Source organism: Rhyacophila brunnea, unplaced genomic scaffold (assembly GCF_057557595.1).
Source record: "Rhyacophila brunnea isolate RB1 unplaced genomic scaffold, BYU_Rbru_1.0 scaffold_20, whole genome shotgun sequence".
NCBI lineage: Eukaryota > Metazoa > Arthropoda > Insecta > Trichoptera > Rhyacophilidae > Rhyacophila > Rhyacophila brunnea.
Window position 1 is genome coordinate 16970560 of NW_028232860.1, and position 17721 is coordinate 16988280.

At 34.0% G+C, this 17721-nt stretch overlaps 1 protein-coding gene across 1 annotated transcript; it reads left to right on the top strand.

The window, feature by feature from the left end:
* The first annotated feature begins 777 nt into the window (after positions 1–777).
* Positions 778–16972, top strand: LOC147071284 (luciferin 4-monooxygenase-like). Its single transcript, XM_085947887.1, has 10 exons — positions 778–1047; positions 5923–6130; positions 6995–7190; positions 7286–7405; positions 8452–8629; positions 10564–10704; positions 12353–12565; positions 13817–13963; positions 14844–15009; positions 16697–16972. The coding sequence occupies exons 1-10, from the start codon at positions 931–933 to the stop codon at positions 16822–16824; spliced, it is 1614 nt and encodes a 537-aa protein (XP_085804013.1). The 5' UTR covers positions 778–930; the 3' UTR covers positions 16825–16972.
* The last annotated feature ends 749 nt before the right edge of the window (positions 16973–17721 follow it).

Below are 17721 nucleotides of genomic sequence, written 5' to 3' on the forward strand. Positions count from 1 at the left end.
AAGTACAATTAGTGATGGCGGGCCGCAAAAAAATACCCGGCGGGCCGCAGTTTGCCCTCCCCTGCTCTATACTATGATTCCACTTTGAAAAGATGGCAACACTGGCTCGAGAAGCTCGAGAGTTGAGACGTCTGACTTGTGTCAAGCTGCTCGAACGTGTGGTCCGTGTGGACGCAACGACGAGCATGCTTCCAAGTCAACATGGTCGATCGAGCAAGAACGTGCATGGGTACTAGGCTTAATTAAACACGACCGTGCACCACTTTTACATAAACAAAATAATATAATAAAAGCAAGTAGCGTCAGTCCGCAGTGTTGCCAACCGTACTATAATTATAGTATCTGTATTATAATTTTCGTATGCGTACTATGTACGATATAAAACAGGTATAGTACGCCCAAAATACTATACTTTTCAAAATTCTGAATAAAGTTGGCAATATAAAATAAATACCTCTAAAACTGGTCCGGAGAACTAAAATACGTCTACCTTTTCAAATTTCAATTTCAATTTTCAACCACCTTACATCTGAAATTTTGTCTAAAAAACGAGACGTTAATCACCTTACATTGAACTTTTACTTAAAAAAACGAGACGTTAATTACTTTACATTTGAATTTGTGGTCTAAAAAAAAGGTGACGTTAATAAACTAACGCATATTTTTTTAAAAATGCAGAAAAGTATTAATCATTCAACGCGTACTATACTTTTTGCCGAAATACTATAATTTTGGAGGCTCGGTACTATAATTCCACTTTGGAAATATGGTAGCACTGGACACTGGTCAGTCGGCATGTTGATTTTGACCGGTTAACACGACACTGCCGCCAGTTTGTCTTTGATAAGTGATAACACTGATGATAACAAACGTATTAGTTAATTTCTACATTATAATTTTAATAAACATTTATTATTAAGTATTTATAAAATGTCCATTTGTACTTTTAACGAAGAAGTGGAATATAAAGTGCGAGATGATTTTGAATATCACTTGGGGAAAAAATGCTTACAAACCATGAATAAGTATTCCGATAGAATACATCAGGTAACTACACACCTTTTATAATAACAATAACACATAATATCTATAACATTGAATTAGGTAGTTATGTTTATGTGTCCGTTTGCTCGGTCACTAGTATTATATAAGGCTATAAGCTATAACTCAAAAACTACTGAACCAATATTAATGAAACTTGCACTACGTATAAACATAAACGTAATTATTATTACCAATGTACTGTCTCGATATCTCAATAGAAACTTGCCGAAAATTACGCATTTGCAACAATATCAGGAGACGCACTTGCAGAGAAATGTGCGTCTAAACTCTAGACTTTTATCCTAGACATAGACTAGATCTTTAACCCGACGTGCGACAGAGATTTTTGGTCGGGCCACATGGTATCCATATGCTCCACCCAGCAGTGGCGAAGGGTGGAGGTAGGCAGTTAAGATCCGCCATAAATAGTGTATAGTGTACATTAAACTTTGTCAGTAATACGCATTAATTGTTTACATTGAAATAAGACTACAATTTGCAGATGGTGTTGGTTAATTTTTAAAATTCAATTAAACCATGCGAAACCAAACCGCAATAGATAATAGTCAAAAATACTAATAAAATGTCTAAAATAATGCAATTAAATCATACATAACTTTGGATATTTTATAGATAGAATAATATTTTTTATCTATTATAGTTTGGTTAGGCAGGGTAATTTAAAAAAAATGAACCGACAATATGACGTGTAGTTTATGTATTCCTAATCCAATGAGAAAAAAGTATGAATAATAAAGTGTGCACAATTTAGTATTGCCCAAAATATACCAAAACTATTATGGTTTGGTTAGGCAGTGTTTAATTGATTTTAAAAAAAATAACCAACAACATCTGTAAATTGTAGTCTTAGTTCAATAATAATAAATAAGTATGACTACCAAAGCTTAATGTGGATTATTTATGGCGGATCTTAACAGCCTACCTCCACCCTTCGCTACTGCCACCCAGGGAGCAGCCACATTTAAATATCATGCTAATTATATCTAGTGGCAAACTTGAATGGCGTAAGAATGATGACAACGCGACTGGCATCTTTGCATTAGCTGACCATTAGATATAATTAACATGTTTTTTAAATGTGGTAATTAAATATTAATTAGCAAGTCGGCAGTGATTGTGTAAATGGGAACTGACTTACCCTACTGGGTGTGGTATAACAGGCTACGGATCTCGAGTAAGGCTGTAACTAGATTTAAATCTCCAGTGTGGAGTAAAACGGCATATAAACTTCAACACGTATTAAACTTAATGTGTTACTTTCAATAGTTAAACTGTATAACTGTAACTATAACTATAACTGTAAAACTTAATATAACGAGCATTCAATATTTAAAGGCAGTCAGCGCACATTGTTTTAATTGGATTTTATGGCCTGACTGTCTAAAAGTGCCCTTAGTCCATGACGATGGCGTTTTTATGTATATTTTACAGTGGCGAAGACTCCATACTAGGCGATTCTTTGAAGCCTACCTTCTTAAGAAAAATATTTTTCAATTGCATATTGACTTATTTATATAATCACTTGATTATAATATATTCTATAAAATAATTTATTTTGCAACGAGAGATGCCGTATGTGTAGAAATGTATCACACAGATAATTACAAAACAATCTGCAAAGGTTTTAAAAAATATACCACAGCGCGCCATCTGTCTTGAAGTAAATATAGGTCAGATTATGTTTCAAATAATTCTCAATTTTTTTTGAATTTAGTCTCATATGGACTTTACGTCATGTAGCCCCGCCCAGTCTATCGAATTGTATGAACTAAGGTAAGCTCCGATCGCAGAGCCTAAAACTAAATAACTAATAATTAGATAATTTAAAAAAAATAATTTATATGGTGTTTAATCGAATGTTAATAAATATAGACCGTTTTTAAAAATAAAAAGAACTTTTATCTAATGATTTTTGATGCGTATAAATGTTTTGAAAAAATACGTAATTTCATCTAATCGCTTAATTATATGTCGTCAGTGAGTTTTTGAAGTTTCATTAAATCAGTGTGTCGTTGTCATTCGTAGTAATATCGTATTATCTTCTTATTTCTCGTAAGTATGCCTGACAAGTGTGTTCCTTTTATCAGATCTCCACAGCAGTGGCGGCCGGTGATCATAAAATTAGGGAGTGCATGCAAAGACATGCATTTTCCTTTTTGTGGTATTGAAAAAAATCGGCAATAGCCTTCAGAGTGGAGGTAGGCTTATGCTTAAATATATAATACATCTTGGGGGGGGGGGGGGTTGAGAAACGAAACGACGCTCACATTCACCGACAGCATTTATTTATTGTCAAAGTTATAAAGTCCAAGCTTCTGGATATGATAGGTATGATGCAAAAGGCATACAAACTCTTTTCGATTTTTATTGTAATACATTTTATATGTGCCAACGTAGTTTCCACGTTTGACACTCCTAACTTCCATAAATTATAACTGATGCAAGTATTTTAGACAATATGTCATTGGTACAAAGCCGTAAACTCCTCATTTGTGTAGCTCCGATAGGTAGTACGCGGGTTATGGTCGGTTCAAGTTCACATACTGACGCAATTCGGGCATATCTTATACTCCCCTTTCGGTTATTTGCATCCCACATTCTCCGCATATACCTACGCGCTGTATCATTTTGATAAATACTATGGATCGGTGATTTTTCAACGTAACAAGTACACCTCAACTCCAGAACTGATTTGAAAGACGTATTCAAAATGAAAAATACTTCGGTAACACGAATATTGTATTTGATAGAATAATTTATATTTCTTTTCTTCAATAATTGACATTGGAAAATTGCTTTGTTCATCTTCTTAAAAAATATTTTATCCTCTTTTACGTTAAAAATAACGCTCATACTCCACATACACTATTGAAATACCTAATATTGTAGAAATTGTTACAATGTAACGCTTTTGTTAAATAACTACTTCTCTTAGAGTAGTATAAGTAGGTACGTAAAAAATTGTAGTATGTATATTATATTATGTAAAGGTTATTAATAGTTTATCAATTACATACTTACAAGTTTACTTTGCTCTAGGCATAATAAAATTATTTAATTTTTAAAGGTAAAATAATTATAAAATTGGTATTTGTATGTTGAGATTGCTACACCTAACTTAATGAACACAATATCACTCTAATCGATATTTTGATCGATTCAATATTATATGGCAAACAACGTAGCATTTACCTCATAACGCACGAAATAATAATATAATAATTTGAAATATTACGCGGGAATCTTGTACCGACTTCAAAAGCGTTTGTGAGTTGTTATTATTCGCGCCAGTCAAACACAGCATTGTCGTGAAATGTCGTCTGCGCTCGTAAGCTCAGATTGGGAGGCACAGTGTCCCAAGTGAGGTAAATATTGCACGTTCGGAAATAAAAAAAGATCACAACGATGTATCTATAGTCTATGATCACAACTGAGCCCACATTATCGGCAGCGTGAAAAAAAAATCATCGCCAGGCGGTTCGATTTCTCTCCTGCACAATTAATACTACGAAGGACGTACCTACGCATACATGCAGGCCGCCAGAAATTACGCGCATTTTATGCGTGCAGACGGGCGACAAATTAAAGATATTTTACAATAATTAATTCATACAATATGTAGGTATTTGAATACGTACTTATTATTACATAGTTACGTAATAATTTGGGAGATCAGTGCACCTTTGCTCCTATACAAGAGCCGTCCCTGCTCCACAGCCTACCTCTTTCCAAAAGTCACCCTTCCCCACTGATTTTATCAGTTATGTGAGAGCAGGGCATAACAGTAAAATGTGACATCGGTGCATGCGCTGAATTTTCATTCATTTCGGCTAGCCGTGTGACGTCAATGTCCAGTTGAAACAATTTTAATGTGCGACCGGGCTTTTTTTAAACATTTATGAGTATTTAAATTTAGTTTATTTGACATCATGGACTTAGCCAATGTTTGTCATACTCATCCAGCCATTATCATAGTATGAATAGGTAATTACCTAATCATTTTTATTTCCGTTTTAAATCATGTGATAATTCTTATCCACTTCCATTTTTTCTTATCAAATATATATATCCGCATGAATAAGTATCTCCGTGGTTGAGCTGTTAAAACCTCCGATATGACATGCTGGAAACCCAAAAAAAACGTAAAAATGATTTTTTTTTTTTAATTGATTTATCTAAATAACATATAGTGGGAGGGGGACCTCGTCATCATCGACACAGCTCTAACACCTCTAAGATGATTAATTCAATATACGCATCATATGGCATCATTCCAAAGCATTAAACCAAAATTTGAAATACATATCGTACAAGACACTAATAAAAACAGTTTCCATGTGTGGCTTGGAAATCTGGTGCATGTCCAAACACGTGGAAAGAGTGTTGGTCTCATCTGAGTGGATATTGCTGCACGGTATCTTTGGATTCATCAATGACACACGGTAGGGTTGGAAACGCCAATACAATAACGAACTGAACTCTTTGAGGGAAGCCCACGCACAGAACTTGGAGTCCTTCGCATTGGGCTGTATTAGATAGATGGCTGGGCCATGTGCTCTGGATAGATGAATCACGCATGACAAAGAATCTGACATTCGGGAAGTCGGTTGGCAAACAAATTGAACTCATACAAGATAGAGAGATAGTAGATGTTTGGGCGTCCCAAACTGGAGAGAAGCGGTTTTGGACAGAGCTGGATGGAGGCAGGTGCTGGAGGATGCCCTCACATAGGGCCTACCAGAAAGAAGAAGAAGAGTTCAATTTGAATAGTGGGCGAATTTTGAAGTATAAACGGCATTATAGCAAAAATTTAAAGCACTATGATCTAATTATTATTTTTTGTTTTCATCTTTCCAGCATAATTTCACAGACGATATATCGGAAACCCATGGGTCTGTTCGTCTACGTAGCATTCGAGTGGCTCAGGCCTTGATAGCCCGAGGAGTTGAACCAAATGACGTCATCATGCTGAGTGGGCCAAACCACAAAGACGTCTCTATCCCTCTCATAGCTTCGTTGTACATAGGCGCGGCGACTTTTCCTATTCCTGGAATTCAAACCAAAGGTATTTGTGTTATATTTTATTTTATTTTATTTATTTAGGTCAACCACCAGGATCACTCACAGATAATATAGAAAAAAAATATTTGATAGTACCAATAACAGGCGGACACAAAAAACATAATAAATTTAATTAAATTAGATCAAATATTATGTACAGCTGTGTGGGGGGGGTCAAGATGTTGTGGATGAGAAAGTCGAGATTTCGCGGTTGCTCCGATGGATGGAGGAGCGAGTTTTATTTGCAGTGTAAACAGTTGGTACAAGAGTATGTTACAGTAGTTATGTTACAAAACTAATGATACTGTTCCGAAGTCCGAGTCTGGGTAGAATGTGATGTTGTGCGGAGCGATACAGAGACTGGGAACTTATATTCGAGTGACATACCCAATGAATTATGATCCGCTATTTATTAACGTACTCACAATTAAAATAATATCTTGAAAATAATTTTTAGGAAATAATTATTATAATTGAGTCAGCTATTCTATATGGAGTTTACGTCATTGGGTATGGCTGACTATGTAGAAAAATGGATATTACGAAAAGTATAATTGCAGTAAGCTATTTACTGAGTTGGCCATAATTGCCCCAGGACTTTCACGTTCTACAAACAACCACTGACAGAGAATTGCGACAGGATGGTGGCTTCAAAAACTTTTTTTTTCAATTACCTTGTCATCTTGATATCACTACTTTCTCTCCCTTTCCCTACAAGAAATGGATTCAACAGATAGTCAAAAAATCGTATGAGAAATTATTGTTACAAAAACTGCAGATCAGCTTATGAAATGAAAACTAGTACCTACTTATAAAGAGAGAGTCACTGACAGTCATAAATTAAGCCTTAATTTTTTTACAATTTCAGCCGAACTTCTTCATTTGTTAAGATTGGGATCACCAAAAATCGCCTTCTGTCAAGATACACAAGCCCAGGCCATAGCCGAAGCAGCAAAAGAAATAGATTTAAATCTGGAGATAATTGTATTTGGAGATAACCCAATTGAAAAATATTTGTCATTCTCAGAATTTTCCAAGCCAACTGGAACCGAAGATACCTTCAAGTAAGAGTGGTATTGATTTTAAAAATGATCTTCAAATAGAATAGAAACTTTCAATCTAATAGCATATGCTAACATCGTTTATTTTATCATTTCAGCGTTGTAGAATTTGATCCAGTAACTACAATTGCATTGATATGCAACTCCAGTGGGACAACTGGGCTTCCTAAAGGAACCTGCCTATGTCATAAACAATTGGCCCTTGTCTTACTTTTACCGTTTAGTACCCATTATATTTTATTTTATTTGCTTTTTATATTATTATTCTTACACGTATTCTTTGATTAGTTTTTGGGTTATAGAGAATCTCTCTAAATCTCTGTCCATGTGCAGATTTGGTTTTTTCAACCATTGTTAGTCCAGTCGTTTTCTTTATGATGTCATTCCATCTGAAAGGCGCCTGCTATCGCAAACTCCCTTTTTTTAACGCAGCCAGTGACCACACCTGTCACTCTTTGTCTGGACCTCATGACTGAAGATCGTGACCCGGATGATTTAGTTCCGCGGTTGAAGTAACGAACATTTTAAATATTAGACGGTGTAAATGTGGAAGTCAGTGACAACTCCGTCCCTTCCCGCCGCCTTATTATGGAGAAAAGGATCCTCGCCCCAAAACATGTTTCTGTATGCGCGCATACGTATCATTATTCGTGTCCGGAAATTTGTGCGTATACAGTTCGCCGTATCACACTTCACCGTGAAATGAGGTATCGGAAATATATGGTCGTATATTAAAGACCATCCAACCTTTTTGGTTCGTATAGTATTGAGATAAAATTCGTGTCTAAATAAAACACGGTTCTTTTCGGTTTACACTTTACATCTTTACAAGCTTTACAAGAAGCCAGCGGAAAAAAATGTTGAAAATAGCCGATATACTGGATTATTTGTTAGGTTAGGTTCGGTTTTAATTCTTGAAAGAACATTATTGTCTGCAATGCTCCACGAACAGCGCGTATTTTTTTCATCTCGGTGCTATAGAGATGGCCGTATAGTATACGGCGAACTGTGCTATGGTGAAATGTAATACGTACAATTTACGTATATTCTTTTACTGTAATTTACCAAGGAAAATGTTGATTTCAAAATAACGTCGATACTCGAGTCAATCGTATGAAGTGACTTCACCAGCTCCATATAAATCTCTATTCTATCATCATTTATAGTTTGATCCTTAATACGAAAACCTTATTTAAGTAACTATCTCTCATTCTTTAGGAAAATATACTTCCAGTATATCTTATGGACCTATTGTACTTTTCAGGACTGCTCCATTCGACCCAGATTCTGTAGCCAGTGAAAAAATTCTACATTTTGCGAATCAATTCTGGATTTCTGGGTCAATGATAGTGTTAATGTCTTGTGTATTGGGACAGACTCGAGTACAAACTCCCTTAGAATTTACGTCAGATTTAGCGCTTGAAGGCATTAGAAAAACTAAGGTAATATACATAGTTTATTTATTTTCATTTTTCGGTAACCTTATGGGTGAATTTGGTCTTTGGTATCTTAGATTAGTCTTTTTAGATTGTAAATATACTAGGATTAAATTACTTTTTGCTGCTTTAGGGAATTAACCTTGCACTAGATTGAGATTGCATGTATAGTACTTTGAGATCTAAATTTATAACGGAAATCTTCTGTCTATAGAGACGAAGCCTAAATATATAAAAATAAAGTTACCTACAAATATTTTTTTATAACAGATTCATCTATAGCAAACATTACACTTTAGTGCTCGGTATTTTAATTTCCCAGCTCTGCATGGGCATAAAAAGGGCTTGCATTGGTGCTACAAGCATTTAACAAGTCATAATTATCGTTCACAATAATATTTAAATTTAAATGAATAATCACAAAAACCTTCCTTCCTTCGGGACCTTCTCTATAGGTGTATGATGCCGCATTTTTTTTACCATGTGTGATCCTAATATGATCATATGGGTCTCCACAAATGGACGTTTGTGTTAACAGATTTTTGTTTTTACGAGAAATGGATGTTAGCCACTTGCTTAAAACCGGTTCTATGGGTCGTATGTATGAGATTCCCAAATATTTTATAGGCTAAATACTGCTCATTTGTATGCATAAGTGTAAATGTAATCCGTTGGTAAGCGACGTCACGATGTGACGTCATAATGTGTCATGGCGTCCATATAATGGCAAACTTATAAAATTTCATTTCCCGTTCACTAATTTAAAAATTTGAAATTGTAAATGTGTCTGAAAGTGTGCGAACGGTACCATATAAATTTAATAATTATAAATAAATAATTATTATGAACTATAAATAATTTATTAGTTATTTTATCACATTTATTTTAAAATTCTACTGTACGAAAGGATAGAGTATTCCCAGTATACATTTCCATTTGGTGGTAATACATACAGTTATATTATGACATTATGAACTTCACTTCTATTATGAGATGTCAAAACGGAATAAGAATAAATGAATGTATGAAATGAATAAACAGCACGACTAGGAACTGTTTTTAAAGTTCGCTAATGTTTTACAGAGTCTACAAATAGAGAGCCTCAAGCAAACGTTTGTTGTAATCAATGCATTATTAAAATTACATTTGAAAGTGACATATAAAGCAGCCACTTTGAATGACGTGTGACGTCAGATTGCCTACGTCAAAAACAGTGCTATACGCTATATGGTGGAAAATCTGTTATCTAGCTTATACAGAATTTCGGAATCTCATACATACGGCCCTATGTCTTCAGCGAGTTATTTCCCTCTATGAGGCCATGATCACAAGCTGCACATACAAATATTTCGTCCGTCTTTAAACTCAAATTACTAGCCACTGCTGATTGATTTGCATAATCTAAAATGTTTAACGCACAGTGATATCTGTTTGAATAATTATTATGAAATACTAAACCACAAATTATCGGTATTATAGTAAGAGTTTCGGTCTACATTTAACGTGTATCGTTAAAAATCTGCGTTCAAAAATCAGATACTACTATAGTAATATCGAGAGGCATAGAAAAGGTTAAGATTTTAGGTCCATAATATGAGTCAAAATTGAAAAACAGTATGTATATTTGCCAGACACAGGATTCCAAACCGGGACCCACGACATTATAAGCCGACGCGAAATCCTCTCGGCCATCGTGGGCTGCAATTTTACTAAAAGATAAATAATCTCACCGCGTAATCGTAAATACCAGATCGGAATACCCGATCGGCCCAATTGAATATTGAACAAATTTGAGTAACTCTTTCATTTCAACCGATATAATACAAGGACACCCCCATTATCAACAATAAAATAAGAGAGAGGATGTGTAAATTGATTCAATATATAAAAAGTGTATGCTATAAGTAACATAATATAATATATTTGTTTTATTATTTCAGCCAAATTTAATAGTTTTAACTGCTATGACTGCTAGCAAGTTAGCTGCCCATCCAGACTTTCAAAAAACTGATCTTTCGTGCATAAAAATGATTCTCGTTCTAGGATCAGCTATATCAGATGACCTACGCAATGAATTACAGGTACAAAATAGGTTAGTGGCGTTCAAAGCGTGCTGTTGTTATACTGCCACAAGTATCTTTTGAAAAATCATGCAAATGTGATCTGAAATCAATAAATTATGAACACGAAAAATATGAAACTGTAGTAGAAATGGTAGTAGGGACCAGTGGCGAAGGGTGGAGGTGGGCTGTTAAGATCCGACATCTATGTCAGTCATACGTATTTGTTAGCCATAATAGATCATAGTATAATATTTTTATCTACTATGGTTTGGTTTAGTAAAAGCCAGTGGTTAATGAATCTAAAAAAAACTAACGAACAACTCGTGTAATAGGTATGCATTCTTAATTCAACGAAAACAAATAAGTATGAATGAAAAAGTGTGATTTTGTCGAATCGCCCATAACATACCAAAACTATTATGGCTTGGTTCAGGCAAGGTTTAATTGATTTTTAAAAACTAACCAACACTATCTGTAAATTGTACTCAATAAATTCAATTCAATAAAAATAAATACGAATGACTGACAAAGTTTAATGTGCACTATTTATGTGGGATTTTAACCGTCCACCTCCACCTTCGCCACTTGTAGGTACCTATAATGATAACTGATACCCAGATTTCAATAGTATAAAATAATAAATATTAAATTAAATAAATATTATAAGACTGAAAATATAAACTTATAATTTGTAAATTTACTAACTACAATTTTGTCGATTTTGTTTTCGGCATTCAATTAATACACAATATGCTATTAAAATTTGACAACTCTAAAATTATGGAAAACACTTTAAAAACGCTATTTTAGTATAAAATACATAATAATGAAACTGAATTTAGTATAAATATGTCCTTTTTTGTCCGTCCTGTAAAGTTTACATTTTGGGAGTTAGAAAATTTACTAATTAATGTATAGTTGCCAATATTACATTCGTTGTCCAAAAATATTGTACGCTGTGTAATATGCCTCCTCGTGTTTTATTATATATATAAATGATTTAAAGCAGTTTCCCAACCGCCAGTCCGTGGACCGCTGTCGGCCCGCAGATTTTTCTGCCGGTCCTAAAGTAGTTGTCGCCCATTTTAAAAAGAATAAGAATATCCATCTCTAGTTTTCAAAGCCATTAAATAATAATTATTTACATTTTCACCTATCTCTTCATGTTTGAAGTCTTATTCGTCCATGTCAGTAAAAAAACGAAACAGAACAACCGAATTGATGTCAATGCAGCGCTTCGTCTCTCCGAAACAATACTGTAGCGATGGTTATCAACTCTTCTAACAGAGATGTAACAGCAGATTTAGCATTAATTTTTTGAAAGTAAATATAAATACTGATCAGTTTGCGATTATTTCAATTATCAATAGAATTTTCATTTTATATTTTTTAAATTCGTAATCAGACTGTTATGTCTAATATATGTTTTAAAACTTAATATGTAGTACTACATAAAAAATAATAGTTTTAATTTCTGAGTTAGCGGTCCGCGAAATATTTTTCATCGGTCCGCAGGTATAAAATGGTTGGGAAACACTGATTTACAGCATACACATATTTATCAAAGAGAAAATACAAATTTATGAGTACAGTAACTTTTAGTTAAACTTAAGTTTAACTTCAGATTAAAGCGTTTAAATAATATAGTGAAATATTTATTAAACAGAGACAAATACCAAATGGGCAAGTCAACAACAACTATGGGATGACAGAATGCGCTGGGCCAATGTGCGTACTTCCGCTAAAGAGGAGGAAGCTAAAGACTATAGGGCTGATGTTACCTTGGATACAGTGGAGAGTGATCAATATCGACACTGGCGAAGCTTTAGGACCTCATGAAGTGGGAGAGCTGCAGACATTTGGAGACACTATTTTCAAAGTAATAACTTTCTTCTTTATTCAGCTATTCTACAATTCTTCATTCAAAAATAGCGAATGGCCAAGGTAATCCATACTATTCCATTAATCTATTTAAATATAAGTCCAAATTTAGATTTACCAAAAATTATATTCATATTTAGTCAACAGATACTAATGCATACTACTACTAAATGCATATTACCAAAAAGCCCTCAGAGATGACAATAATTATTATATCATTGTTATACTTTTTAAGTAAACTGTTTATGATCATTCAAAGAGCATAATTATCTACTACACCAGGCATGTCCAACGCGTCGATCAAGGGATGAATTTTGATTGATCGTGCCATAGGCAGTGACGTCCCCAGATACATTTCCGCCCCTAGGCAGCGCCAATATGCCGCCCCATTTTTTTATACAGTATTTTTTATCATCCTTTCATGACTCCAATATCTAAGAAATGTGTTATATGGATACATTACTAACAACATACTTATATACCACTACAGATAATAAGTCAGACTGTGATTATTCGCAAATTTGCACATATCGCAATGGAAGTAAACTAGATATCACGAACCCGACAAAAAATTAACAGGGCTGTTAAACCTTTTATGTTAATTAATTCATTTTGTTTCCAACCAGTGAGCTGATTTTTTTAGTGGAGAGATATTTTCGTTATTACTAAGTTTATGTAGTTATTTCTATACATATATACCAAATGATTCTCCTCGATTTGCCGCGCTTTGAGTAGCTGCCGCCTCCAAGCGACGCTCAATCTGCCTACCCACACAGGACGTCACTAGCCATAGGCCCATAGAAATTGAGTCTTGTAAATATAAAATACATAATATACATGCCTACACTTATTTGTAATACTTATAATATTCATTTAAATGGGAAGCATTTAATTAGTCATTCCTATTTATATTTCTTTAATCATTCTACAATATAAAAGTCGATTTCAAATTAACTGTGAGAAGTCCCGCGTGATCTCATATCATTTAAAAGAATATCGCAGTAGTAAGAGAAAGAGAATATGTGAATCACCATGCTTTAAACTGAAGCGTAGATTCACTTACCGTCACGCAATAAGCTCTTTATACAGTAAGGTAATAGTTTGACAATGCCCAAAAGAATACAAATTTTTACGACGAATGGAAGTAGAGCATACTAGCCTACTTGAAGTTGGACGTGCATGTACTACTCTATTGGTGCAATGACCAAAGCCTTACATATTTATAATTAATTATTTTCCTTGTTTTAAGGAATATTACAAAAACCCTGTGGCCACAGAGGAAGCATTCACATCTGACAAATGGTATAGGACGGGAGACTTGGTATATTTCGATGAAGACAAATTCATTTTTCCTGTGGATCGTATCAAAGAGATTATAAAATACTATGGCAACCAGGTAAAATACTTTCCACTTAACGACCCAGATGCTCTGAAAATAGCATAAAATGGAGATTATATGCTATTTTCAGAGCATTAACCTGGACATTTAAAAAAAATAAAAAATTTTCGGTTAGATACATGTTCAAACACGCGCGTTCACATGATCTTACTCCCTACTTCATTTATCGGTTGTCAATTTATGGCTAAGGCCGTATGTTGTAGCTTAACTACTGGGGAATACCAATAGAAATGGCGTATTTCAAAAAAATACTACCTTATTCTTAGGTGAATAATTATTATAAAGCAATCATTATTCGTAGAATATTTATCTCATTTGAAAGGTCAAAGACATGAATTATAATCAGTATCTTTAGAATTATCTTCAAATGTGTTAATCGTGCCCATTTTTTAATAATAAAATGCCTAATTTTTGTCAAATTTGGGATCACAGAGATTATCAATATAATTTTTTATCGCAAATATTTCACTATAATAATGTCAACATAAATTTTACTAATGGTTTTATAAATGGGTTTAAAAATTAATAAATCTAAAAAATATTAACACCACTGCACATGGATGTACCGAAATATGACTACCTATATTCTAAGACATTAGAGCGAGATGTTTAAAAGAATACTATTTTATGTAAGTAATAAAAATACTTTATGCAGTCATCAAATGTTTGAACTAAATAAAAGGATAATAAGGCTTCAAAATTATATAAATAGATTATCTACAACGTTTAAGGAATGTCCAGGATCATGCTTTGAAAATAGCATAAAAGCTCCATTTTGACCTACGCTGAGCATGTGGGCCGACAATAGGTACCTGTTTTTACATTCAAGATTACAATCAATAAAACTAAAATACTTTAGTTGCATTGTGAATTGTAGATTGCTCCCGCTGAAATTGAGCATGTCATTGGAAAAATCGAAGGTGTGGCTGCAGTATGCGTGGTCGGATTACCAATGGAAATAGTTGGAGACCTTCCACTGGCTTTCGTACAGAAGAGTGCTGGCTCTGAAGTGACTGCTCAGAAAATCAAGGATGCTGTCAGAGGTATTATGTTTTTTTCCTTTTACAGGTGAAGAAAATAAATTTTACCCATTCACTCGGTGTTATAATAACCCATATAATAAACTATTTTTTATTCAACGAATTATTCACAAATTTGAGAACGTAACATGTTTTATTGAAAAGTGCTTCAGTTGTATGACTAGGTACCTTTTAATTTAGTCGTAATTAGATATAATGCAGGTGGCTTAATTGGTAAAAAACATTAGCCTAAATTCGATGGATGCGGGTTCGAGTCCTGCCCGGCGTCATTTTTTTCTGGTAGATATTATATTCCTGGTGTGTTTTCAAATTATGTATGTATACATAGTCCAGTGGCAAAGGGTGGAGGTAGGTTATGGAAATCCGATATACATAGTGCACACTAAACTTGGTCAGTCATATTGATTTGCTTTCATTGAACTAATAATACAAATTGCAGATGGTGCTGGTTAGTTTAGGTTCACTCACACAAATAATATTATCAGGTCACGGAGCACTCAGAGCCCATCTAAGATGGTTTAAATTGACGGACAATTACTGCTGTCCATGTGACGGCTACAACACATCTCAAACTGTGTGACATATCATCATATCAAAAAAAAGAGCGATCGACTCTCGAAACTTTGTGTAGACAACATAAACATGAAATTGACCTCTAAACACCCCACAAAATACTAAACAACAAAACAACACAAGAGCCCTACACAACATATTTAATTCTGGCCATAAAGAAAATTAAAAACATACACGGATTAATTAATAGTAATCGATTTTTTTTAATATCACCATAAATGCAAATAATATGTAATTAACTGTATCAACCATCTTGTACAAAAAGCAAGGTCATGGTTATTAAAAAAAACACACCATATTTTATTTTCTTTACGAATGCTATTTTTTTTAAAAAAGGTATTTAAAACTATCAACATGCTGCTAAAATAGAGAAAAGCTGCTGACAACCTAGCTTTACCATGTAAACATATAAAGATTTATTTAACTTTCCATATACTTAAGTACCTACATTTTCCGACCATGTCCGATCTTAATAAAATCATATGGGCGTCCACAGAGTGGAGGTTTTTTTTAATGTCAGAATGTCAGGATGTCAGCCACTTGCTCAACCTATTAGGTACATACTCTGACTCATACACAAATTAAAAAATAATATGTGTAGGTACTTGCCAGACCCAGGATTCGAACGTGGGACCCACGACGCCAAAGGCCAACGCTTAAGCCACGCGGCTATCGTTCATATTTAATTACACATTTAAATAACATGGTAATTATATCTAATAGTCATTTAATGCCGACACGGCAGCCGTGTCGTCAGCATTGTATGAGTTAACTAAACCAAAATCTTGAAAGGGTGCATATTTCTTCCAAATTCAGGACTAATTAAAATATTACCCGAATCATAACAATATCCATAAAGCCAACATCAAATGGGCCTATAACATAACCACTCAATACTAATATGTGTCATCAATGTCATCTTCAATAATACGATTTTTTAGTAGGTACGTTTTGGTAGATGGAATTTATGGTTTTTATTTTATTTTTTATCGTGAGGGCCTCAAAATTAGTGAGTTGCTTCGGGTTTTCAAGTCCGTAAACCGGCGACTGATAAAGAGAACAAAGTATCACGACGCTATATGCCGACACTTATAATATTATTGTCTGTTTTTTTTAGATTCGTTGTCAGAATGGAAACAATTGAGAGGAGGCGTATTTTTCCTGGACCCTTTACCGCTGACTTATTCCGGAAAGATTGATAGAAAATTCTTGAACACCATAAAAAGTTCAATAAACCCAGAGTAAAATAGAATAGTTTTTCTCAATCCACTAACAAAGAATACTATGTAAAGTTAGTTGTAGTAATTAAAATAAAGATAGTACCCATGTAGTAAAATGTAATAAATATAGGTAAAATAAAAGTAAACAGATCGTTTAATCATCGCATTTTCTTATTTTTGTGTCTTCTCATTGATTCAGGCTAAGAGCGGAATGCAGAAACATTTGTCATAACTAAAATTTTCTTAGCAGAAAACACTATGCAGAAACATTGTCCTTTGTTAAGATCATTTCTATTGGAAATAACACCATATTTAAAAATTCTCTTTCCTATAGTTTAGGTAAATTATTTTATAATTGTTAAACGATGACAAAAATCTGTATTTTATAAATGCAATAACTATAAATACATATTAATATTTAATTATAATACTCTTATGTTTCCGTTATAAGTCATTATACGTGATTCCACAGACACCGCAAGATATTTTTTTAACATGGTAACACTAGCGTCAAGTGTCATTCTATCACCTGGAATCTTATATTTCTGCGGGCTGACGTATAAAAGTAAAATAATATTCTGCAAGTACATGCCAAACGAATTAACACTATCAATATCCATATTGAGATACATTGTTAAATGAATTTGAGTGTATGGACTGTCTTATAGACATGCGAATTTATTTTGACAGCAGCTGTCAGTGGTAAATGGTAATACAGAAGGGGGCGTGTTAATAACAAAAGTAGTCTATGGTTAAGCATTCCTTAACTCTATACTTAGGATTGTCTATAGTTAAGTCATACTTTTCGGCGACTTATCCTTAGGATCGAAATCTCAGATTGTGCATGCCGCTCTATCGCTCCAGAAATTCGCTGAAGATAATAATACCATTTTACTCAATGTGTAGGAGGACAACCACGAAT

Coding starts and splice junctions, on each gene's coding strand:
- LOC147071284 (XM_085947887.1), top strand. CDS start 931: ATGTCCATTTGTACTTTTAACGAAGAAGTGGAATATAAAGTGCGAGAT. Junction 7,191..7,285: donor GGAACCGAAGATACCTTCAA/GTAAGAGTGGTA, acceptor TTATCATTTCAG/CGTTGTAGAATTTGATCCAG. Junction 8,630..10,563: donor AAGGCATTAGAAAAACTAAG/GTAATATACATA, acceptor TTATTATTTCAG/CCAAATTTAATAGTTTTAAC.